General features: G+C 38.7%; 2 protein-coding genes across 2 annotated transcripts; one reads left to right on the top strand and one right to left on the bottom strand.

Annotated features, from left to right (window-relative positions):
- Nucleotides 1-13,686: 13,686 nt before the first annotated feature.
- LOC116253485 (protein RGF1 INDUCIBLE TRANSCRIPTION FACTOR 1) lies at nt 13,687-15,670 on the top strand. The gene is made up of 4 exons (XM_031628309.2): nt 13,687-13,778; nt 13,920-14,165; nt 14,246-14,386; nt 15,074-15,670. Exons 1-4 carry the CDS (start codon nt 13,776-13,778, stop codon nt 15,416-15,418), a joined length of 735 nt encoding a protein of 244 aa, XP_031484169.1. The 5' UTR covers nt 13,687-13,775; the 3' UTR covers nt 15,419-15,670.
- A 3,639-nt stretch (nt 15,671-19,309) lies between these two features.
- On the bottom strand, nt 19,310-25,333 carry LOC116253660 (uncharacterized methyltransferase At2g41040, chloroplastic-like). Its single transcript, XM_031628595.2, has 8 exons — nt 24,618-25,333; nt 22,341-22,441; nt 22,105-22,245; nt 21,362-21,443; nt 20,308-20,501; nt 20,059-20,170; nt 19,664-19,774; nt 19,310-19,572 (listed from the first exon to the last, which is right to left on the bottom strand). Exons 1-8 carry the CDS (start codon nt 24,759-24,761, stop codon nt 19,435-19,437), a joined length of 1,023 nt encoding a protein of 340 aa, XP_031484455.1. The 5' UTR covers nt 24,762-25,333; the 3' UTR covers nt 19,310-19,434.
- Nucleotides 25,334-26,816: the final 1,483 nt, after the last annotated feature.

Genomic DNA, 26,816 nt, shown 5'->3' with positions numbered 1-26,816 from the left:
TATGAATAGTGTGGAGTCTCATATAGCCCCAACTATTGCATATTATACCAAGGCCAAGGATATGTGGTCTTTCTTGAGAAAGACATACTCGCATGCCACTAATGTAATCAAGATCCTACAACTAGAAGAGGAGTTATGCAACATTCGACAAGGGGATCAGGACCTATCTCAATATTTTGCTACTTTGACTGCTGCATATGAACGGTTAAAGGCTCTTCGCCCACCTTGCCAGCATTGTTATGCATCACACGTTGAGACTGGTATGGTGGCAAAGTTCTTATCTGGCCTATCTTCCGAATACTCTGTGGCAAAGTCTCAAATTCTAACAGGCAGTGAACTTCCAGATTTAGCAGACACGTATAATAGGCTGAGTCGCTTTGCAGCCACTCTTTCTCAGACTACGCATGACATACCAGTCTCTGCACTTGTGATATCAGGAGGACGGGGCCCTAGTTCTTTTGGAGGCACTAGGGGGCGTGGTACGGGCCGTGGTGCTGGACGTGGCAGATTTCAGTGCTCTTATTGTGGCAAAATTGGTCATCTAGAGGACCGTTGTTGGGACAAACATCCTCACCTCAGGTCTAATGTTTCCCCTGGACGTGGTGGAGGTAGAATCACCACAAGCAGAGGTCCTTCTTCATCCCAGGCAACTCATTCAAAGGCAACAATATCTATGGTTGAGTCTTCTACTGATCCTTCTATATCTATGTCATATTCTCTTAACCTAAGTAAGGATGAATATGATCGTGTTCTTGCTCAGAGGTCTGGCTCTACATCTGCCTCTACATCTACCAATGCTGCTGTTGTAGATTCAGCATTCTCTGTTGGTGCTCCTACTGCTGATCCAGGTATGACATGGATGATAGACTCGGGCGCTTCTAGACATTGTTGTAATCAACCACAAAATTTTTCATCATTTGTCAGATTTTCTACACCACAGTATGTTAAGCTGGCTGATGGCAAGTTGTCCCCTGTTTTGGGTAGCGGTGATATTTATCTTCCACATTTAGGCACTATTACACATGTGCTATATGCACCTCAGTTTCCTGTTAATTTGATATCTGTGAAGCAGCTAGCTATCGATTTACAATGTAAAGTCATTTTTGAATCTGACTCTTGTTCTTTTCAGGACTTACCAACTGGGAAGATGATTGGTGGCGGCCATGAGCGTGAGGGCCTTTATTTTTTGTCAATCCCAGTTGATGTTGCTGCATCTTCAGTCCCTTCCAAGCCTTCTCCCTTCCAATGGCATCTCAGATTGGGTCATCCGTCCGTACCAAAACTTCGTCGCATGTTTCCAGACATTCCTGCATCAGAGTCCTTCTTATGTGATGCCTGCCAGTTGGGCAAGCATACACGGAGCAGCTTTCCTTCGAGTCAGAGTCCATCGAGTCAGAGTCCTTTTGATCTCATTCATGTGGATGTATGGGGTCCTAGTCGGGTTCCTTTTCGATCATGTTTTCGATATTATCTTGTTCTAGTTGATGATTTTACTAGAGTCAGTTGGGTTTTCTTGTTAAGGGAAAGATCTGAAGTCATATGTATTCTTCAAAAATTTATCAAGGAAATAAAAACTCAGTTTGGATTCATTGTCAAAAATATTCGCACTGATAATGCTCTTGAATTCAAGTCTTCCATTCTACTTCAGTTTTATGCCGACCATGGAATTCGACCTCAATATACTTGTCCACATACGTCCCAACAGAATGGTGTAGCCGAACGCAAACATCGGCAACTCCTAAACGTAGCTCGTACCCTCATGTTACATTCTCACATGCCTGCCTATTTTTGGGGTGATGCTATCCTTACTGCGTGTTACCTCATTAATAGATTACCCTCTTCCTCCATTCAAGACCGTATTCCAATTCAAATTCTATATCCAGGGCGTTCATTATTTCATTTACCTCCCAAAGTTTTTGGATGCACTTGCTTCGCACATATCCTAGGCCCGAACAAAAGCAAACTGGCTGCCCAAGCTATCAAATGTATCTTTATTGGCTATTCAGCTAATCAAAAAGGATACAAATGCTTTGATCCCGTGACCAAGAAAGACATTATCAGTGCGGATGTTACCTTCTTTGAGTCTCGTCCTTATTTCCCTCCGTCAAGTCCCTCTTCATCTGAGATGCATGCACCTATACCTCTTCCTATTCCACCAGTGTCACTTGAGTCATTTCCATCATCTCAACCTAGGTCACATGAACGTTTTCTTGAGCCTCTGTTGGTTTACACTCGTCGTCTAGGTCCCTCTCTCGACCGTCCACCAGCATCGTCTCAAGAGGTAAGCTCTACTGATAAGACTGACTCAGGTTTAAGTGATGACTATTCTGCAGCAGATCTCCCTATTGCTATTCGCAAGGGCAAGCGACAGTGTACCTTACATCCTATATCTAATTCGGTCTCTACTGCTCATCTGAGTACACACTTAGTACAATTTGATCAAGCTTTATCTAGTCATGTTATCCCGTCCTCGCACAATCACGCCCTGTTAGATCCACGTTGGCGACAAGCTATGCAGGAGGAAATGGATGCTCTTCTTTCTCGGGAGACTTGGGATTTGGTAGACCCCCCCAACACGCTGTGATGTGGTTGGCTCACGATGGGTATTCACCATCAAGTATCATTCTGATGGGTCAGTTGAAAGGTTCAAGGCCCGTCTTGTCGCAAAAGGTTATACTCAGACTTATGGTGTTGACTTCTTTGAGACCTTTTCGCCTGTGGCCCGGTTGGGCACTATTCGCTTGATTATCTCTCTTGCTGTCCAACGAGAGTGGCCTCTTTTTCAATTGGATGTCAAAAATGCCTTTCTGTATGGAGACCTTTCTGAAATTGTTTATATGCAGCAACCACCTGGTTTTGAGCGACAAGGGGAGTGTTCCAAGGTATGCAAGTTAAAGAAGGCTATTTATGGACTCAAACAGAGTCCCCGTGCATGGTTCCAAAAGCTTACTGAAGTGTTATCTAAGTGTGGATTTAGCCGATCCCAACTTGATCACTCATTGTTTATCAAGCGAGGCTCAGCAGGACTTGTGATATTGATTGTCTACGTGGATGATATTGTTCTTACAGGGGAAAATGATCAAGAGATAGCTCAAACAAAGGAGTTTTTACAGCAACACTTTGTTACGAAAGACCTTGGACAACTTCGTTATTTTCTTGGTATTGAGGTGGCTCGTAGTAATAAAGGAGTTGTAGTGTCTCAAAGGAAATATGCTCTTGATCTTCTACAGGAAACAGGACTATTGGGGGCTAAACCTGCCACACTTCCCATGAATCCTCGCATTCATATACATGATGATGACTCAGAGCCGTTTGACTCTAGATCTTACAGATCTCTGATAGGGAAACTGTTATATTTGACTGTCACTCGTCCCGACATTAGCTTTGCTGTGAATAAGTTGAGCCAATTCATGGAAAAACCCCGAAAAGTTCACTGGGATGCAGCTCTAATGATTGTAAGATACTTGAAATCAGCCCCGGGAAAGGGGCTATGGTTCAAGAAAGGAGAATGTGTTGACATCGAGGCGTATAGTGATGCTGATTATGCTGGATCTGTAGATGATAGGAAGTCTACTACCGGGTTTTGTGTCTTTGTGGGCGGTAATCTTATTTCCTGGAGGAGCAAGAAGCAGAATGTTGTGGCTCGTTCTAGTGCTGAGTCAGAATATAGGGCTATGGCTCAAACTGTGGCTGAAATGTCATGGGTTAGATCACTACTTGTAGAGTTGGATGTCTCAGTGAATCTCCCAATGAAGATGTATTGTGACAACAAGGCAGCTACATATATCGCTAACAATCCTGTCTTCCATGAGCGGACTAAACACATTGAAGTGGATTGCCACTATATTCGGGACTTAGTTCAAGGAGGAATTGTTAGCACTATTCATGTCTCCTCAGAAGATCAGGCAGCAGATATTCTCACTAAAGCTCTTCCCATAGGCGATTTCCTGAGATGTTGTAACAAGCTGAGCATGATTGACATATATGCCAGCTTGAGGGGGAGTGTTAAAGATACAAAAAAGGGGTTTTCTGAAATATTAGGAAGTTAGGGAAGGTCTCTTTAAATGTTTTGTTACTTTTAGTGGACTTCTCTTGTAATTTTCCCTAACCCTAATCTCTTAATAGAGATTAGGGTCACGTAATGCAAGATAACTTTTTGCTGCCTCTCTCTCTCTCTCGTAACATAGCACACGATAAGGTAATTTATTCCCAGTTGCAACAGTCGTTCTTTCGCATTCTAACATCACAGACCGGGTTAAAGGAAATGGAAATTTCCGTTTGAGGACATCGTCTTTTTGGCTGGTATTCTGAAAAAAGTCTGACATTTTCTTAAAAGAAGAAGTCAGCCAACTTTTCCGGAGACGCTGCCACCTGAAGAGAAATGCATTCAGGTCAGACTGCGGTCTATAGATTTAACCACTCGGGATTGAATTCCGTGACTAATTTTCAACTGGATTAAATTAACAAAATCTTATATTTGCAAACGTCTGGATTCGGTCCCTAGTTGGAAACTACAAATTGGGTTCAGATTCAGCTATGAAAGTGCATACAAAATTAGAATGCAACTAGTTTTCTTTATAAAATGCGACTGAACAGTTTCAAAATTGGATTGAAGCCCTATGAGTGACCTGAACTGTGACTTTCGTACTACCTGAGACTTAAATTGACAGCGGTAAGATCATATAATTTCTTTACAAAAGCAACTTTTAATTAATTTGCCTGTTTTCTGCCTCATTAGTCGCCACTTATCATGTTCAGCTTGTTCACCGGTTAGCTTTCCGGCAATCTTGCCGATTAGTTTGATAAAGTAAAGGACAACAACCAAGAAGGTGTAGTACTGTTGCTGAGACGGTTCAGAAGCTTAGTTTCAGTGAACAGGTTACCTGAGAAAGAGGACTAAAGAAGTCAGTTGTAGATGGACTGTTAGCAAGCATTAGCATTTTCTGCTGACTTATGTAGTCTTCTCTAATCTTCAAGCTTCAAGCAAGGGAAGGCAGGCAGTCGAGTTGCTTTCTACCTCATCTTTCTCCTACTAAGGGCAGTCATAGAAATATTAGTCTTTTGAATCATGTCGCTAATTTTTGTCACATGGCCTATATACCATAGTTAGCCTAGGTTTTTTTTTTTTTCCCTTTTGGCTAGCTAGAAAAGAACCCTCCAAAGACTAGACCACTGATTTCTTATGAATTAAAGGCTCTAACCACTAAGCATTTGGCAGGAAAATGCGATGGGAAAGCGTAGACACCCGATTGACAAATTTGGGACTTGATGGTATGGTGATCTTCATTTTTAAAACCCCTTTTAAACCTTCCCTTATACAACCTGCTAGCTCGATGAGATAACCTTATATTATGTTCAACTATTTTTGTTAGGCTGCTGTAAGAAGAGGAAGTGTTGGTCTTCAAATGCTGTTTAAGAAAAAGTGATGCTCTTTTCAGAATACCAGACAAAGGTAGGTCTCCAAAGGAAATAGTCTGCAGGAGGAAAGAAAAGCCACTTAATTTTACTTTCCTTCACCAACATGGTAAAGGAATTAAAGGGAAAAAGCAAACAACCAGCTTTTGATGTTAATGAGTAAGACCTCTTTTACTTAAGGTTGTAAATGGTTTCGATTTGGTCAGACCCAATTTTCTAAAATTAGATTTCCATCTGATTAGCATAAGATCTGACATTTATATATAATCAGGCTAGGTTTGATTAGATCTCAGTTGATTGAATAAGAGATTTGCATTCTGTTATACATGATGCTGCATGCCAAATCTGAATCTGATTAGTAATTGATCTATAATTCTTACCAAATCTGACTAAACAGATTTGGAATATTATGAGTAATGAGGTATACCCCTTCCATTTACATCCCTGTCTCCACTGCATCTTCATGCCTTTGAAGCATGAAGAAGAAAACATAAAAAGAGTTCAATTAAACAAACAACCATATTGACAATTCAAACAGCAACAGCAGATGCGTATCAGCGTCCAGGAAAGGAAAATCGGACACCTGTCAAAGAGAGAGAGAGAGATGAGAGGCTCCAAGATACTATTGTTAAGTTGGGTAGACAAAGGGAATAAAGAAGGTGGGGGAGATAAAATAATTAACTGAAGACAAGATGAAAAGTCACAGGCAAAGAGAATGCATGTGATGAACCGCAAGCCCTTTCAAGTGGAAGCATCCAAACAAAGGAGTCCTGAAAAAAGCCTCAACCACGTGACCAGAGGGAGGGAAGCCCCATGCTCATCTCAAGTGAAAAGAAGTGAGGAAAAGGATCATGGCGATGCTGGTGGTAGAGAGAGAGAAAGAGAGAGAGAGGTGCGCACGCTCAACGAAACAAAGAGATGATGCTGAATGGTCCTGTGTGTTCTGTTTTCTTTTCTTCTGAAGTTGAATGAAAAAGGGAGAACTAAACAACGGAGCTGCTGCTGCTGCTTCTGTCCCACTCCTGATCTCCATGAATTCTACTCGTTTCTTTTCACTTGAGTCAGCACATTGAGAGGGGATCCCCACGTGCGAAGCGCACGTGCATTGGTACGGAACCACGTCGGATTCCCTGACCGTGTGCAGAAGGGCTGACCCACATAGCTTTGACCAGTCCCATGAGAGAGAGAGAGAACAGAAGTGGCTATTAATTTGCACGACTAAAGCTACCACTAATCAATCACTCGTATGTTGGTGTTGGGTGAGCAGAGATCTGTATTCATTATCGTAAAATATCAGCCCATGTTGGTCCCAGATCAAAACAATATTTGGGTTTGTATTATCTGTGTTTGAAAGAAAAAGTAAGGCTAACTTATGGTCTACCATGGGCATCCATTGTTTTGCAGAAGCCAAAGCAGGTCCTTTTCATGTGGGCAAGGAGAAAAGAGGCCAAGTAGTTTTACTCCCTTGATTCACTGAACCCCAAGTAGTATTTTGAGTCATACTGTTGTTAGAATCAATCTGACTCAGTCGATTCGAATTGAATTAGTGGCAAAGTTGGCTGATTTAAGACTGCCATATGTCAACTTTTAACTGATATTTTAAGATTTGCTTACTTTCACTTGATTTTTAAATGTCTTTTCATTTATTGTTTTGATATTTTTGATTGATTAACAGGTGAATAGGCCGATTGAACTTTTTTTACAATTCATATTCGAATTCAAAGGTAAACTGCATACCAGATTTAGAACCAACCAATCTTCAAATACCTGCTTACACCATAAATTGGCAACCTGGTAAACTCAACCTTCTGACAACTGTAAGAAGATGATGTTTTTGTAGAACCCGGCGGCGAGATCCAGATCTGCATGTGATTGCTGTTCATTGACTCTACTATTTTTGTTTGTTCTATTAGATCTGTTCACTTGATACCGACGCAGGCGATTTGATCTCTTATTATCTTCAATTCGTGACAGTAAATTTCCAAGAAAGTAGATGGGCAGTTCCGGAAGTGCTTCAGAAAATTTTTGACATTATTTTAGTAATTATAAAATCGTAATTGAATGGTAATGTATAAAAAAAATCAAAGAAACCGTGTGGCAGAGAAAGAACAGGGGAAAAAGAAAGCCGGAGGTTCTTTGTATCCTTTAGCCTTCTGTAGTGCGTGCGAGAGAATGACAAATAAATAAAAGGGATTGCCCAATAAAACAAGACCAATCTTCCTTTGTTTCTCATTTTTATTCAACCACAACATTTACTAATATAAGTTAGATTCTTCAGGATTAGGAAAACTATCTACGACAGACATTGTTAAGAATATTAAAGATAGCTACAGCATCTCTGTTCAAACTTAGGAAAATTTTAATTGAAAAATCTTCATCAGAGAGCTAGAAATGTACCCGTTTATTTGTTCCTTCTAAGTTCTTCATTTAAAGGGCATATAAGCGCTCACCGTTATCAAGACACTAGTTGCAGGCGCCTTTCATCAGTATACCGATAACAGTTTCAAAACTATATGTATGAGTTAAATTCTTGGTCAACACAAAAAGTGCCGATCTCATCTCAAATTTGCTTTCTTCTTTTTCTGCAACACTCTATAAGCTAAATATCGTGATCTAACCTTTCCATTTTCCAATGCTTCCGCAGCAATATATTGTTACTCTAATGAGATTATGAAGTTTAATTTTCATTACAAATTACTGCTCTCTCTTTTCCTGTATTTTTTTTGCTGTTCTTCCTACAACATATCGTTCCTTTACTGTTGCCTCTTTTCCTATATGTTTCTTTTACCATTTCCAGTTTCCTGCTTTTCATTTTCATCTGTATGCTTCCTTCGGAAGGCTTGAGGTAATTAATTTGCTCCACCATTGCACCTACGCTTCTCTTTACCCAAGTCTCAAGGACTCGCCTGTCTAGTTGGAATATGAAGTTTCGACATTTTCCTTAATTTTTACCTGGTTTCCATTTTTTTTTTCCTGAAAGAGGATCACGTGAATGATTCCGTGTTGTTGTTTTTTTTAAGATCTTGTACTCCCCTTTCGGGTAGTCTATGTTGCGTGGCAATGTTCGTTACGTTCATTGACCTTAATTTGAGTTTCACTGCAACGAAAAGAAAAACTTAACAGATTTTGTATTGAGTAAATTAGTTACTGAATTGAGTTGGTTCATCGGACCAAGTTCATCAGTTGATCATTATTTGCTGAAAATCAATTTAGGTCCCTGCCAATTCTCATATTATTAGTAGGAATGCGGTGAGAAATTGTTCTAATAAAAGAAAAAGAGGGAAGAGAGACTTACTGCAGGTTTAGGCTTTCCTCAAAGTAAATCTGACTTATACATAGAGTACTCTACCTGTCATAACATAGATTGCACAATATACTCTCAGATTGACAAATCAAATTTGAACCTAAGAAGCCTTTGCAGGTGATTTGCTCAGGAGCTCTGCTTTGACAGCGAAGATTTGATTGGATCTGACCTTGGTGCTGTAAAGTTCCCATACCTCAGTGAACTTATATTAGTTTCTTAAGACGGTTGATCACTTTGTTATTAAAAGATAATTACTTTGCGAACAAAAGATATCTTGTCCTTTGTACTGAACCGCATTAGTCAAGAAAAATGGCATAAGCATAAAGAAACATTAGAGTGGAGCTCTTTACTTTTCAGTTCATGATATTTGCCATCATAGTGAGAAATCAAGAAACCGTAAGGCTTTAGAATCTATCTTAGCCACGTATAAAAGAAGCAAATATGTTGAGCAGATTATAATATTTTTCATTACATGGAAACTTTTTTCATGGTTTTTACCTTTTCGATGGGGAGAATCTTAAGTTAAAAATTACATCTTCTCTTTAACTCGCCAACATACTTTCGGTTGAAAGAAAATTGCATCCCTTTTTTTTTTCCCCCTCTCATGTTAAGCTGCAGATTCGTACTTTTTTCCAGCTCGTTTGTTTATGCAATTATTTTATTTGCCAGTCATGGCTTCAATAACCAAAAAGCCTTCAACACATGGCAACAGTGAGATATTTTTCTTGGTTTTCTGCATTGCCTATTTACTGATGAAGGAGCAGAGAAATATCTTGTGCAGTGCAGTCCCTCTTTATCCATGTACACATGCAAGAAGCAAGTTCCTCTATGTTCTCTGCTGTTGTTGATGGAATGTTTGCTTAAGAACAGAATGTGGGAAATAGTCAGAGACCTTTTCTATGGAGTAGTTGCTAAAGCACAGAATGTGGGGAATAGACAGTCACAGACGCCTTTCCTATGTGTGCATGAGAAGAGGTGTTTTCCCATCAAACAGGCAAATAGAGCCCATAAGGCCCTTTCAAGAAGAAAGAGTTCATGCCATCCAACAGTCTGGTCATTAAGTCTTCCAATCTCACTTTTTCATGGAAACATGTTTCAAGTTTTGAACTCTTGATCTCTTTTAACCTGAAAGTCTTCAGTCCAACTGGGTACTGAAGTGAACCGAAACTCAGCTGCCTCTTTTTCCCATAAGGATTCTGCACAGGTGAACTTACAGTCCAATGTTTGTTAAACTTACACATTTCAAGTCAGTGGAAGCCCACTATTAGTTTAAATAGTGAGTCACTGAGTCCCTCAAAAAAAAAAAAAAAAGAGAAAAAGAAAAAAAGATTTCCACGGAGCAGTGGCTGAGCCAGAAATTTTTTCTGGAGGGGCACCATTCATAGATTTTCACATACGAAGGGACACTTACATGTAGAACAAAGCAAATATTTGAACATATTAATGTAAAAATAAAGAAACATTGAGGGACTCCCCCACCGCCACTGGGAAACGAGCTCACCTCAGAAACTGAGTATGCTCAGTGATGTCGTAAAAATTTTAGTGAGAAAGAAACAAAGGGAACACATGGAAACTGAATGTTAGTGCTTTCAATTGCTGAATATCTTCTGATGACCAATGAGGGTTGCCCTAAAGATTTTACTGAGAAAGGAACAATGGGAACACATGGACCTCTAAGCTGGCTGACAGATTTAGACAGGTTCAGAAAGCTTTGGATCCATGATTCTTCATCCAATGGAAAGGCTTCTTTTTTTTCTCTCTCTCTCTCTCTTTTGATGAAAAATGAAGAGCCTATTTACTTAGATCAAGAAAAAGAGATCCATGAATGTGAAACACATAAGCTAAACTTCAGTAAGACCCATCTCTCCACATGAATCTTGCTGCCATAAAGTGTTTGCTTGGTAGTTTTTCGAAGTCAGTGCCCCTCGTGCACAACAAACACGACATAGTAGTTCAAACAAAAGGTGAATATATTGGATACACAAGCCTATCTTTTTTTTTTTCTCCATGATTAGCCAAACCTTCCAATTTTTTCTTTCTAACATGATAAAACCTTAGAAGAGTTGGTCGCACTCCAGACAGCATAAAACCCCGGGGCTAGTACACTCGCATCTTCCTTCAGGTTAAGTACTTGGAGAGGATCCAAATTAATTGTGAATGTGATTTGAAGTCCGGAGAAGCTTGTTCTGATCAATATATATGGCCATGCATTTGAGTACACTTGATAGTGCTTAAATTCCAAGACAAAAGCAGCTTGAACTAATGGTGGAGATACATGAGGGCCGATGTGGGCGGTGGCCCATACCAGTCTATCAAAAGTTTCATTGGAAAAATGAAAAATGACATTGTACTGATGACTAAAAATTATATGGAGCGCCCACATCAAACCTGTGCTAGTGATTCGAGCGTCCTTTAGCCAAAATATTCTGGCTCCACCACTCCTTTGAACCCCAAATGAACCTCCATTAACACCCACCATTAACAGGGCACATTGGGTCGCTTTCTTCAAACAACAATAGCATTAATGGCATCTAGAGTGTTGCAAATGTTCTTAGTAGAATCACTAAGCAACAAAGGTAGGTGCAGATTAAATATCAAAACATTATCCTCCATCCCTTTTTTTGGTCTAATTGAAATATTTATCTCCCCACACCTGCACGGGCGGGTACTTGGAGACTCGCACCATGATGCGGTCCACCACCACTAGCTAACTTATTTAATGCATAAATTGATAGCAACTTAAGATTATAATAAGAATCACTCTTGTTTGAAGGACATTTTTTTTTTTAAAAAAAATTGAGTCCAGCATCGATTTTGGGTCTCCTCTAGTTAGCTCCTAGTTACTTGGCGCACGGGACTCCAAAGCGGCTGTGCTAGGTTAAGCCCAATAATGGGCACATCCCTCGTGCTTAGTACCACCATTAAGTTTAGGACTCTGGGTAGACTATGGCTTACAACAAGGATACTTGTCTCGTTTAGTTTTCCGGGCAAGGGCAATGCCATGGCTCAAATATTAATATCGCCAAATTATTGAATGATTGGGGTTAGTTTAGCACATTTTATACACTATTTTTTACGCATAAATGTACGTATCTACCAAATTTATATACATCTACTCTTTCATAGAAGCATAATTATCCAAGAAAAGATTTACTTTTCCTTTTCTAATCTCTGCCAAGTATTAATGGGGCAGCAATGCCTCCCCATGAACTTATATGATCGTATCAAAAACTAAAAACACTTACGCTGGCTTCTTTGAACCTTTGGTACTACTTCTGTCCTTAACTATGCGAACCCACCTCGAAGTTTTTCATGATTTTTCAAGCCAACCCTCTGCAAACTGCCAATGCCTTTGTACTGGGGGACTTTAGTGTCTGTTAGGGTTCATTCATCAATGGCACGTAAGGGCTGGACTCGTGCATTGTGTACATGCAATAATTAACATGAGATCGATCGAACTTCAGAAAATTAGGAACTGATGAAGAACTCTAATGCCACATATGTCACTTCATGTTTCAATCATTTTTTTGTACAATTAACATGAAAAAACCATGAGTTCTAATTCCTAAGGATTATCAAATGGAACTAAATAAATGCCGGTAGATGGTTAAGCGTGGGATTATCAGATTTGAAAATAAGATAGAGGATTTCTACGGCTATTGCTAGGGCCACACATGAGTCGAGTCGAGTCGAGTTGATCTCCATATAATAGGCTCGAGATCAACTCAACTACATAGTATCGAGACCAAGCTTGACATGCTTAACTCGTTTCACTTATTTATGTCAACCTAACCTGTCTCATTTCTTTTAACTCATTAGCTCTTTTAACTGGTTTCTTTCAACTAATTCACCTATGAATGAGAAAAACTACATATATTTTTCATCCAAATATCTCCTAAAAAAGCCTTAGCAACAAAAAATCTCTTATTCATGACACATTTATATATTTGAGCCGAACCGAGTTTAAATGAGTTGAGTTATTGCAACTCAAACTCAACTCATTTAACATTTTGAACATAAAACTTAAACTTGAGCTCGATTCGTAACCACAAGTCTAGTTTTTATGAGCGAGTTCGAATTGAGCCCAAGTTGGCTCGGCTCATTCTGCAGCCTTGGTTATAGCTCAAGTGTAGACTTTTAGATTCACAACTGGGGAGTCCACTATGGTAACTCCAACCTCCATGCTGTAAGAACCCCACTAAAATTTTAGGTATACTGTTTGAAGGATTCCAATCCATCTTCTAACTGAGTTCATTTCCGAAAAATCTACCAACCAAGACAACTGTAAAGGGGTAAACTCCTGAAGATTTCAGAAATATTTTGATATACAAATCCTTTTTCAAGTACTTGAATGTATCGTAGTTTACCTCCAGGTACAATAATATGTAGCAGACATCAAAGTAGAGAACACAAGTGTGGCATGAAGTACTTACTATACTGGCCTTTCCATAGTTGTTTTTTGAGTATACAACCTGCAGATAGGAATTACAATGGGATGGAACCCTACTGGGCACGGCAAAGTAGTCAGATCACCTAGGTCCTCCCCTAAGAAGACCGCCATGAATGGTCCTCCGTCTTCCCTCCAGCAACACACGAACAATTAGGCAGGGAAATTACCAAAATTTCTAGGGATGGCACCATGGCACCTCTCCCAAACACAGGACAGACCAAGCAGGAAAAATCAAGGTTTCCTAGGGTTGGCAACCACTGGGGGTTATTGTTTATTCGGGGGATGAAATTCTCGAGACAAGGAACTGGTAACAAATGTTAAAAAGGAGAGAGGGTGGGAGACACGGAAGCAGTGCCCACGTTCTCCCTCACATACTGCACCATACTTTAATCCTGCTCATAAACAACAATCTCTTTGAAGAAAAAATGAGATTTTATTGCACCAAGGAATAATAAATTGGCCTTCTTGATGTTGAACTCCAAGACATTCATAAATACGCACTCACCCCTCTTCTCTTTTCCCTCTTGCCCCCTTCTTCAATTCCCAGTCCTTGTTCTAAGCTAGAGCTAGATTGTGAAAGTGGGAGAATAGTCTCTAAATGTGACTATGGTGAGTTTGGTCTTCACCTTTAATTCATATGGGGGAGTGCATTTTCTCACTCCTTGGTCTTGATCTTTAGCCATTGGAAGTGCAACTGATCGATTAGTGGGCGTTCTTGTGTTTAATCTTGGGTTTCGTGTTCTCTTTCAGGGGATTCAGAAACCTGCTTGGTTGGAAGCACTCAACGCTCAGAAGTTCTTCGTGAGTTGTTCCGCTCATGAGAGTGCAAAGAAGAATGAGAAGAACATATGCTGTTTAGATTGTTGCACCAGCATCTGTCCTCACTGTTTGCCTGCGCACCGCCCTCACAGACTGGTTCAGGTTCGACGTTATGTATATCATGACGTTGTTAGACTTGAAGATCTGGAGAAGCTTATAGATTGCTCCAACGTTCAGGTAATTTTGCGGAGAATTTTGTGTACAGTGAGTTTTCTTGTTTATTTTTTTGTTTAATTAAACAAGTTCTCTTGTTATAGGCATACACAATTAACAGTTCCAAGGTGGTGTTCATTAAGAAACGACCTCAAAATAGGCAGTTCAAGGGGTCGGGCAATGTTTGCACCACCTGTGATAGGAGCCTGCAGGAACCTTACATTCATTGCTCCCTTGGCTGTAAGGTGAACGCTGACTATTCAAAAATTATCTGGTTTAATATGCTTCTTTTCTAATCATTTTTCCTTCAAGTTTTATGTCCATCTTTACTAGGTGATTCATATACCATTTCTGTGTGCCTGCACCTGTGTGTGTGTGTGTGTTTTCTCTTTTGGGTTAACTCATAGTATCAAGTTCTTTGCATGTCAAGCTAGCTGATACATTTCTCTGTGTGTGTGTGTGTGTGTGTGTGTGTTTTGTTACCATTAATCACTTTTTTAAGTGGTGTCAGTTGAATTGCAGGCAGTTAATTGTAGATTTTTACTATGAGAGACGCTAGTCGATCGCAGGCTAGGAAAGCACCAGGTTTATAAATTCTAAGCCATATTCAGAATCAAGCTGAAGAGCTGCCGCAATCTTCACTGCTTCAGATTTTGGACAAAAATAATCGTTTAATTCTAAAGAAGCAGAAACTGTTAATCTAATCACAAGCGAGTTTTGAGTACCAATTTTTTGTTCGAGGCACTGTATGAACTCAAACGTCAAATATCGCTTTCAAGAAGATCACCCACCATATATATAAGTTTAGCCGCTGAACAAAAATCAAAATTTCATTTCTGACGTGGTTGAAAGAAATGGATTCGCTCCTGTTTCATATCGACGAATAGATTCATAATTGTCTCACTTCTGTTAGCAATGTTTGGATTTAACAGGTGGACTTTGTACTAAAACAAAAGAAGGATCTCTCTCCATACTTGAGATCATGCGAGACACTGCAGCTCAGCCCGGATTTTCTAATCCCTCATGAGGTGGGAGACGATCAGATGGACTTGCAGACATCCAATTGTGCAGAAGACTCTGACGAACTCATGGGATCATCATCTGTCTCTTCCGGTTGCGAAGCCGCCAGCGTTCAATGCACGCCGGCGACGGAATTCGTCCGGAAGAAGCGCAGCGGGCTCTTTGTGTGTGCAAGATCTGCAAATGTCACCAATGAAGACATGGCCACAAGCCTAAGCAGAAGGAAAGGCATTCCCCACAGATCTCCTCTATGCTGAAGGTCTTCCTTTAGAGTACTACTACAATTTAGTTGGTTCCTTTTATTTTACTTAAAATTTAAGTAGCTTTGTCTTAATGGCTTCACGTGCAAAGGGTTAGTTTCCCAATTCCAATTTTGTATACAGTTCCCAAGGATCATACAGTGCTCCCACTGGCAATGCAGTTTTTAGTGAGAACATAGTGAATTGGGGTCGGAGGGTTTTGTTTATAAGTCTTCTCTTATTGTATCCTGGATTTTACTATGACTTGAATGGGCGAAAGTTGCATGCCAATTAGAAACAGAATTGGCACAAATTAATTGGTCCGTTTCATTTAATTTCTTTCTGGCATAAGCGCAGCTTTAATATGCATAGTTTGGTCCAAAGATATTTGTCAGTACAATTGGCTTAGGGCTCTATAGGTCTAGTTATCTATTTATTTATTCACTTATTTATTTATTTATATTCAAGTTGTTATGGAGTTCAAAAGTTTGACTACCCTTTTTGGTCATCGAGAAGCCGCAACTTTGCATTATTCATGACTGTTCTGATCCCATATGGCCTAAGAAAGAAAAGTCTTGAATGAGTGTTTTTTCTTTGTTCTGTTTTGCTTTCTTTCTAATTTTCTCCTTCCAGGGTTAGGGCTTTAGGTCATCCCTTTTCCTTCCAAAATTTGTAGCATCCCCTTAGTAATATTAGAAAAGAATCTTGGCTCTCCTTTCTTAGTAATATTTGAAAAGAAGCTTAGGTTTCTCTAAAATAATCAGAGGTGTGCAATATATACACCATGGAATTGAAACAGTGATCGAATTGTTTAACTCAAAGATCCCCATGTACCGAAATGTGATTCTTGTCACAAACTTTTCAAAAGCAAAGCTATATCAGTTGAGAATGAAATATAAATTAATGGACACTGAGTTATGAACTTTGGAAACTGCTTAAATTAAAGGGATACAAACTTAATTTCTTGCTCTGAGGTCTTTTTTTGGATGAATATACTCGACTTCTTTTTACAATTTTTTTTTTTTTTTGGACTTTTCATTCTGTGGGGTTGGGTTAGTTAGTTGTTTAGCCATTTGTCGACTCATTTTAGTTGCAGCAAACTTCATTCAAATTAGTCCTATCAGGAAAAAGCTTTTAAATGTCTTGGGAAAAGAAGGAACTTAAGTGTATAGAAGGTTAGCTTCCCATGATCCAATTTTTCTCTTTGAAGAAGTGCCGTTACTCTTTAACTGGCTTCAGTGCTACTTACTTCCACTTGTAACTTTTACTTGAATCCGAATCTATTATTTAAATCCAAACTTCAGGTACCATTCTAGGAACTTTTTTTTGTTAAAACTCTTACCTTTTTGGCAATCTTCACAAATTAAATAGTTATTGAAGTTAACATCTGTTGAACTATGACAGAAACTGCTAGGAAAGTATAAGGAGCAATTAAAATTACCGCCTTCTTCTTCTATATATCCAACAATTTTCAGAAACAGAGTTTTACTTTGGAAACTAAAAACTGAAGTTTACATTTTATGTCCAGACATGGGCTTCTACCAAATGTAAAACCATGACAACCATGTGCGTCTCAGTTTTTGTTGAACATTAAACATTCAGCTTGACAATAATAAATATTCAACCTCCTCACTAAATGTTCTTTGTCTCTTTTATCATGTTATCTGTATAAGTATGTGTGTGTGTGCACAGGCTAGGCCATTCTTTTTCTTTATTTCTACCTTCTTTTTTGATTTTGATTTTCGAGTTTTCTCTCATATATAGCTTTTTATTGTAAATAATATTGGTAAAACTTATTACTTTTTGCCTTTACAACAAAAAATGTACTATTAAGTTTGATTGAGATCTAATAATTCAGCTGGATCCTGTTTAAGGAGTGATACTCGTTTCCCTTTTCCCTTTCTGGAACAATGAGGCAAATATTTCTTTTTAGAACCAATTTTACAGGAAGATCGCATATCCTACATGTTACTTTGTCTATGTCAAAAAAGAATTTGAAATACCTCGACTTTTCCAAAACAGGTCCGAATCAAATCGCAATGATTTGAAACACTTCAAAGCAAAAAGAAAGAAAAAAAAAACCCATACTGTAAGCAACACTGTGAAGCATAAAATGTTGAACTACTCCTTGTTATGTGTGTAGATTATTTGTTTTTGGTGCAAAAACCTAAAATTGGTGTCCCCAAGGAAACAAGGTAATCTAAAAAAATTTCGAGTTTGGATCTTGTGCACCACTCAGAGATCCAATATGTCAGTTCATTTGCAATGAAAGAAATCACTCCGTTTATTAAAACAAGAACTCCATTGAAGTGGCCGCTTCATCTCCCAAGTTAGCAATAACGCCTCATTATTAGGATAGGTAGCTCATCTCCATTAACCAGTTAGATCTCAATTGAGAAAGGAAAGAAGTCTAACTGAATATGTTGGAGATTCATTGTCGACCTTTAAGGTTTCAAGCATCACAGGAGATTAAAAGAATGGATGAAAAATACTTTTTTAAGCCAAAGTGGCGCTTGGTTTTAGTGGAACTTAGTTGGTTAAAAATTCCCCTGCCCTCACCTCGCATCAAACTTTCAAATATTTCAAATTTTGTTGAATTTTTTAAAGAACAATCTCCATCATCCCTGATTGCAGAGCTTTCTGCACATCCTCTGCACTTGCTTCATAATTGTGCTTGACCTCTCACTTGAAATATAGCCTTGCAGAGAGACTCCTGTTATTCCATGTATGGCATTGGCACCAAAAAGAGCTCACGTTGGCAGAGTACCTTATAAGGGACCATCTTTTAGCATCACATACATCCTCAGCTCAGGAGCACGTTGTTTATCTCTCGAGTCTTCACTTTTGAAAAGTTCCAACAGATTCACAGAACTGATCAGCCTCAGAACTACCTTTATTTTCCAAAAGAATTGGTGTCTACTTCTTTGGCATAGCATAAGCCTTGCTCATACCATGAGAAAGAGAGAGACATTAATTTGTAAGCACCCCAATTTCGACCAACATAATTTACGCAACCCATTTATGAGCTTAATTTGGCATTTAAAATTGTGTTTTCAATCTTCAACTAAAGTGGTGCCTGACGAGATGCTGTTTGTCAAGTCTTTAGAGTCGAGTCTTAACAAAGTCCACCAGATAATATAGCTTTCCAGAATCAAATTCTGATAAACAAGTTTTGAAAAAATTACAATGGCTCCTGTTGTAAAAGTCTTATGGTCTCGCCACTGCCTTCAGTAGATCCATATCCAATTTATCCTTGCAACAACCCAAGTTGTTGCTTCTACTTGGATTAGATCTAGACCTTGGTTGGTACTGGCAACTATGGGTGTTATTGTCAACTCATTTGAGACTAGATTTTGATCGGAAGCAGTTTCACCGGAAATGCCGTAGGTTGCCAGCCATGCTGATAGTTTTCCAGACACAACTGATCCAGATATGATAAGTATTCACCAGCGTCATTTGATAGAGACTAAAAAGACATTTTCCTTATGCACCCCATGTTTATTGAATCATCGAAGTACCCGTTAGAGCTCAGCTGGTATGAAATCTTAAATGAGTATCACACCTACATGAGGTCTATAAATGAAGTTGCTCTCTCATGCCATTTAGTTGAGACCTCTAAATTTCCTTTGCGGTCTCTCTCTCTCTCTCTCTCTCTCTCTCCGTGTGTGTGTGTGTGTGTACACACACATACGAGCCAAGCCATGTGTATATATATACGCACACTCACACACACACACAACATACGAGCCAAGCCAAGAGGAGAAACCTTGGCCATGCTAACAGATTATGTGACAGGACACTATTGGAACCCTTGTATACATGAACGACAATTTATGAGCGGAACAGAGTCGAGCCATTGCTGCACATTTCATTTACAAGCTCAACCCTTGGGAATAATAAACAACTGGATTGGCAAGTGGGGACGTTTGCATGCTTCTTTGCGGGACTGATACAATGGAGAGGACAACAAACCCCTATGCTTTTTTAAAAGAGAATGTACCTCAACACTTGGTTTAATGTCGACTATACATTTTCTATGGTTTCTGTGCGGAAAAAATAATAAATGCTCGATCTGTCTTACTTGTATAATTAGTAAATCCACATGACTCGCATAGATCTTCAATCTCCTTCTCGCTTAGATTGTTGTAGCTGCTTGTTAGCTGCCTAGCTGCCTGCATTGCATTAGGTGGAAAAGTAAGGCTCATCAGCAAGATGAAAATCAGTACCGCATTTCCTAAGTTACACAGAAGAATAGGTCATTACTTCTATAAGGGGTCTCACTTCCCGAAGAAATGGGCTGGCGAACGCAGGCCCTAGAAACGTGGTCGCGACAAACACACCACCACTTCTCAGGACGCGACTGATTTCTGCCACCTAACCATGAACAGAGAAGAATTACTTCACCTGATGGTGTAATGATATGCACACAAGTATAGCAGCCATGCGACAGTAAAATTGAAAGCAAGCTTCACATCAGATGCAGCACAAAAATGAAAATGACAAAGTGCATTATGTAGCTCAGGCTGTTCAGCATTTATGTGCAGATATCCGGCATCCAGTGAGAGAAAAACAGCTGAAGAGCCATCTAGGTGTTTCTGTTTTTACAGAAGACAACTGAATTGGCCTTGTAGTCTAGCAAACATGCAAATCCGACTTACAGCATTAGAAGGTGAAGGCCAACAGTGTAATGCAGCACCAGCATGAACAGCATCAACAGAACCAGATGCAAAAGGAAGCCTTGAAATATCAGCCCGAACAAGAGCAAAATTCCTGAAAGTTTCTCCTCAATAAGCTATCATGCATCTTCAAAAGCCTCAGTTTTTCAAAACCAAGATAAAAGAGATTTCATGATAAGAGAACAGAAACTGAATGGCAATAATCCCTTAGCATCTTATGGACAAACTTACGCAGATAAAAGGCTTTCATCCTGTTTCACAAAATCATAGCATTGTCTGAGCATGTTCTCTGAAAAGTCCAATGCAATCACGCCAGAGTATGATCCACATTTGGCAAATTTCCTTGAAAACAAGCCACTTCCACAACTCACATCAACCAGCACACCACCTTCTATTGGTTTGAAATAATCTTGCGCCATTTTGAACTGCAAAATCCAGTTCACTGAATTTGATTGCATAAAGCATTTTAATATGATGGAAACTAATCAATCATACAAGATTCATGGGAAACAAAAAGGCCAAATAAATTCAACATACAAGGAGTTTCCACTTGTGTCGACCACCAATAGCCAAAGCTACAGAATGAAAAGTCAAGAATCCAGTGAACGTATCAAACTCAAATGATCACAGGTGGAAATTCAAAGTCAAATTATTTACACTATTTGATGCCAAGTGTAAAACACTCCAATATGGTGGTTGAGAGACGGAAGAAGAAGATATAAAGGACAAACTTTTCATAATTTTAGATCACATTCATGCAGTGCCATACATGATACATGATATAGACAGGATGTCCCTGGAAAAAAGGTTCTCTATGAAAACCCATGTTTTCTTCCCGTTCTGCATTACTTTTTGCCTTTCCGATTGAAATTAAATCTTTTTTCCTTCATGTCCAGGGTAGATTAGTTTTAATTCAGTGATTTAACAATCAATTTGTACATTGTTTTCCCCTTATTCATCACCCGGACATGTATTGGTACATCATGACCATGTTGCACCCAGAAATCTGCACGACAATTTTCACCCATTGGGAAGATATCAAACTGTAAAGGTGCTGGCTGCACTACTATCTTGGTGGCCATCTCGCTGTGTCCCAACAACCTTCCAGCAGCTACCAATTACTTTTTACACCAAAAGGAAATCGCTCCATCTACTAACCTAGCCATCTTGGAGAAGATTTACAATGTTGCTCTCTGCATATCCTATAATGTAAGATCTACCTTTACAAAGAAAAAGTATATGCAATGTAAAGCTCATGCAAAGAAGGCCATGAGAAAGAAACTACCTCTTCATCAGGGCCGGGAAAGCCACTCCTGCCAAAATTTTGACGCCATCCTCTTTCATATGCAAATGAAACCAATGGGCTCCTAATGCACGTGGAAAATAAGAATCAACCAATCAACACCTTCACAGATGAAAAAGAAAACATTCGGAGCTTATATACCAATAGAAATAGATTGGTCTTCATTTGCTTGACTCTTTTGATGATAGCTTCTCTGAAAAGAAATAGGAGTAAATTTATGCCCTAAAGGCTACAAGTTCAGCAAAAGTTAGTGTCCTGCCTTCCATTTGGTTGCCTAACCAAGAGAAGTTTGGCCTTTCAAACTTACTTATCTCTTTTTTCAGTATGTGAGTGGGAGAGCTGGCGAGCTTTCAATAATTCAAAAATGATAGGCTGACAATGCTGGAAACTGACAGCAGTATAATGTCAAATTTACTAAGAAATTTCAAATTATTCACATTCAGTGAATAAGAAAAGGAAATGATTCACCTAAAAGCAGAAAAGTAGAGAAGGCTACATGTTACATCTCATGGAAAAGAAAAAGTTGGGAGCATTGTTATTCCACAACGAAAGGGGTTGATCCCAGCTTTTCAAAGGCACATCTGCAGATAGCAATTTCTTCTTTTCTTTTTTGAAGGATATGTAGATTATGTTTTGAGGAATTATGATTATCTAGATCTCTATATGTAGATAGATACTGAAATGATCATAGATGATGAACTTCAAAAGCTTATGCGAGTTGAAACCTGAATAACTCTGTTCTGGTAGGCATGACCTCGTTATACCCTTTTGTCCCAGAGGTGACAGTGAGATCCAAATATGTCTCCTTACTAGAGTAGGTCCGCTTGCATGTACGACACTTAAAACCTGACCTGTAAATAGCAGGCCTGCAAGCACCATACCAACATTTAACCACAGCCCCTAAAAGAAACAACCATACCAGTATGCTGAAATGTTCAAAAAGGGAAAGTTTGAAACTTACAAGTTCAAACCTGATGGACCTTTTCTTGTCAATTGCTCAAAACAGATAGGGCATGCAAATAAATCAACTTCCAGTTCATCATGGTGCAATTTGACAGGTGCCTGTGAAAGGGACATAAAACCGAGAAAAAGAAAGAACATCAACAAACTACTTAGCCATTTCAGAGAACCTTGCAAAAAGAGTAATATATTAGGACCTTGATATTATTTCCCTTTATATTTAAATGAGCACTTTACATAAGAAAATGAAAAAATAAAGCCTGCTATCGATATCTTTATTATAGAGAAACTGGGAAATATATATCAACGTATACATAACAAAACATAGAGGGACAATTTAGATGCACGTGATCAACAGCATTGTTTTCCTAAACAAAATCCATCTTCCTCATATTAAAGCAGCATGCTGCTCTAGGGGTAAATTTCCAAAATCCTAACCATAAAACCAATGCTTTCCCACAAGACTTTAGCAGGTATTATAAATTAGCCTGCTGTCCTCAATCAAAGTTTTTGTCAAGATTATCATCATCCGCCTATAGGTTGTTTCCTTTATAAAATAAGTATAACCAAATAAACGCTTTCTGAACTCTATCTATGGCCATGCTAATCTTTTTTATTTATTTATTCATAACTACTCTGCACAAATAGCACAACAAGTAGGGACTTTCAATTACAGACAGCATCATAAAAAAAAAAGGTGCAAAACATGAGGAAATTTTAACAGGAAAAATTTGCGAAGTGGTTTCTAGATTGTGAAAGGCAGGAAGAATAACATTACCTCAAGGTTCCTGACAGAACTTCTGTGTAGCATTTTATCAAACAGAATACTTGAGATCAGGAACAAGCCTCTACTCGTTAACCCATTAAACCATAAAACTTTGTTCCCAAATATTGTACATCAGCATAAATTTCTAGACAAACTTACCTACTATGATCCTTACTATAATCCCCCTGGTTTTGCTACTTTTTGCCTTCTTTCTTTTCTTTAAGTCTTTGCAGTAGCTTGGTCATATTTATGATTCTGACATCGACAATTATATGTTAAAAAGGATCCTTCTCTTATGATTCTGTAACTTCCAGAGAGATCACAAGGATAGTTATGAGTTTAGGAGAAAGTCAGACAACGTTGCACTTATTTTACCAGTGAATAAGATTAGTAACAACAAAAAATTAACAAGGCATCCTCTATTCCTACATTATATGAATCAACAAAACAGACATCAACAAAAGGTTATAAGAGTGATACAAATAAAAAAGAAAAGGCTTCGACAATTTCCTCAGTAAACCAAACAGAAAAGGTTAATAAGAAACCAACGGTGGCAGCATAATGATTTTGAGAATGCACATCTCCCTCCCCATGTCACCTCTCTTTCCCTTTTCTCTAGCCCTTGTTGCTCACTTAAGAATACCTATGTGGCTAGAAGAACCAATAATGAAGTTTATGTATTCCAATCATGAGAATGCTCACAAAGCTAGCAAGATAGCTCTCTAGGATACCTAGGGTTTTCACATGGACTGCATAACATGAAGTATTAATTTGTCCACCATCTGAATTTGTTCTGCACATCTAGCAGGAACTTAGTCTTGCTAGTTGCTACACTATAGAGGCTAGTTTTGCTACACCACAACCAGTCATATCTTCCCAAAAGCCAAGGAGAATGGTTATCAAAACATGTCCATTCCTTGCCAAACCAATTTTTTAGGAAAATTGGACGATAAGAACTTCTGATTTCTCTGTCCATTTACCAACTGTATCTGGACAGCAGACATACAGAGTTCGAGATTTGTGCTACTAAAGGATTCACATTTTGCGGTACTCCCTGTTGCAGATGGTTTTGAAGTGCTTAAGGTCAAGTCTCTATCTCATACTCTTAATACGCTGAAAGAATTCGAACCCAACCATTCATATCTGACAATAGCATCAACTTTTAATAATTAACATGGAAATCCTAAAACAACTGAAAAGTTTTACGCAACAAGCCCCTTATCAAATAATCGGTTCGAGCAACTTAGCAATGAGATTAACTGCCGGTGATATTCCAAATTGTATGAGGTCGATACCAATTTAATAAAAGCAGAAAATTGACCCTCAATTCTTTCCGATAGTTGTCCATTTTTAACGAATGAAAAGGAAATTCTAGAACACCAACGCTCCACAATCTCAAAGGAATTCGCAGCCATTTAGATTATTGATCAAGAATTTTTACGAATCGAAAGCTACTTTCAACCAGAAGGAACAAGAGATATGAGGAAAGATGAAAGGAGAAGAGGGTATTACCGCTTCAGTCAGGACAGTCGCACGTAACGTGAAGCCACCACCATATCGTCCCGCCATATTGTGTCCCCGTCGGCGCGACCACTGGCCTCCAAACGAAAGCGACGATGAATTGTGAAAGGTGATTTGGAGTAGAGCAGAGGCCATGATTCTGTCCCTCTCTCTTTCTCTGTACCTCTTACACGACTACTATGATGCGTGACTAGCCAAGTTCAAAGACCGACCTATGCAGGAGACTTCTAGCTGTGATACTTTTCAAATTTTTGATGGGGAGAAGAAAGGTGCATGGGAGGCAATGAATATGGCGGTTGTTCCTCTGTAGCCCTGGGGCATGTGGCGTGGAACCGCAAATTCCGTGTCGATCTTTTCCATCATCCCATGGTAGTATGAGTTCCAAGGCACCCGTTTGGTTTATGGTTGTAATTGCAACAGCAACGCTGAGCAGATTTTTGTAGTGGGCCTAGATCAGTCGGTATCTTGTCTTGGGAGAAGAACTGCGCCTGAGCATGCATTTCTGCAGATGAGCGATGATCTCGAGCCGGCTCATGTATTTGTTTGTCAATATAAATACAAATGTTGAAGGGGCATAGGATTGATTCATCGGTAGTGATCTAGAGTCCTCTGCAAAATCAACATACAGCAAATCGTAGACAGAAATATTATCTAGAACAGACAAACGAGAGATTAAGGATTTCAAGGTTTGCTTAACATAATTGATTGAACAGATGGTCGTGTACATGCCCATTCTCTTTTTCGATAACCATAGGTATTGTTTTTCTGGACTATAAAAAGTGGGTTATTCGATAATCATAGGTATTGTTTTTCTGAACTATAAAAAAGGTGGGATCGTTAACAGGGTGCACCATTTATTCTGCTCAATTCCTAACAAAACTAAAAATGTCTAATTAAAATGCATACTTTTTAAAAATTCAATATCTGACAATATAATATGCAAATTAGCAAATGAAACTATAAAATTATTTCATCATGTAAATGAGTTATGTGTCTGGTTTTATGCGCGTAATTGCCCACATGTGCCTCCTCCATTATATTGAGTGTGACGGCATAATTCGGAAACTTAAAAGGGAGTTTGATTACCCTGAAAAAAGGAAATTCAGAGTATATTGGACGGGTGAACTTCCATCCGCCCATACATCCTGAACCAAACACAGGTGAAATCCCATGTTATAACTTAAACAGTTCAAAATGTCTTAAAAGAAAAGGTCATTCACAGGAAGTCAGACCATTTTTATTGAAATATATTTCCCTCTATACAGTTGAGAGTGTTTGTTTCAGGCTATCAAGTGTCTTATCCTCAGAATTCTGATAGGAGATGACAGCAATTTTGGTCCTATTTCTAAATCAGTGGTGGAGGCATGTGTAGGCTACGTGTGGGCAGTTGCCCACACAGACATACAAAATATGTTTATTTTGACGGTATTTTTGTTATTTCCATATTGCTGCCCCTTAAAGTTCTAAGATTTAAATACTACTGCCCTACCAGGGCTTCGCCCCTGTTTCAAAGGAAAAGGGTTCCAAGAACATTCAATGCGACAGATCTGGTCCATGTTTCGTGTTCGTGACTTCTTTTCTCTCTCTGTTAATATAAAACATGATATGCTACTGAATGCGATAACCGGGAAAAAGTAGCCCGGTTATGTGACCAGCATGTCACTGATCAATAACCCATCTTGCTCAGAAACAAATACATAATAGGGCCTATTATTTCTTATGCCAAAGAACTTTTTGACATTCATAGATTTTCTGCTTATGAATGGTATATATATATATATATATATATATATATATATATATATATATATATATAGGGAAAGAGAGAAAGAGAGAAATTGGTACACAAACAGACCACTTAGGTAAGAGACAAAAACTAGACCCTCCAAAAATAATTATTAAAATGTTTTTCATGCAATCTAACTGATGGATATGATCGTAAGAATGATTTGATGAGGAACATGTATTAAATTAGTCAGTTTTTAATTTTAGTAATGTTTTTAATAATAAAAAAATAAGCAGTTCTTATAACATAAAAAATTTGATAGCAGAAAAACTAAAATTTTGTTCAACAATAACTCGAATTAAAACATAATTTAAATTGTATAGTGCCTATGAATATGTTAGGATGTTCACATTTTGTTCACAATATTTTTTAAACACAAACTTAAGAGGTCTGGTTTTTATTTC

The sequence above is a fragment of the Nymphaea colorata genome, chromosome 4 (genome assembly GCF_008831285.2).
Source record: "Nymphaea colorata isolate Beijing-Zhang1983 chromosome 4, ASM883128v2, whole genome shotgun sequence".
In the NCBI taxonomy this organism is placed as follows: domain Eukaryota; kingdom Viridiplantae; phylum Streptophyta; class Magnoliopsida; order Nymphaeales; family Nymphaeaceae; genus Nymphaea; species Nymphaea colorata.
This window is presented reverse-complemented; position numbering and strand designations above follow the sequence as displayed.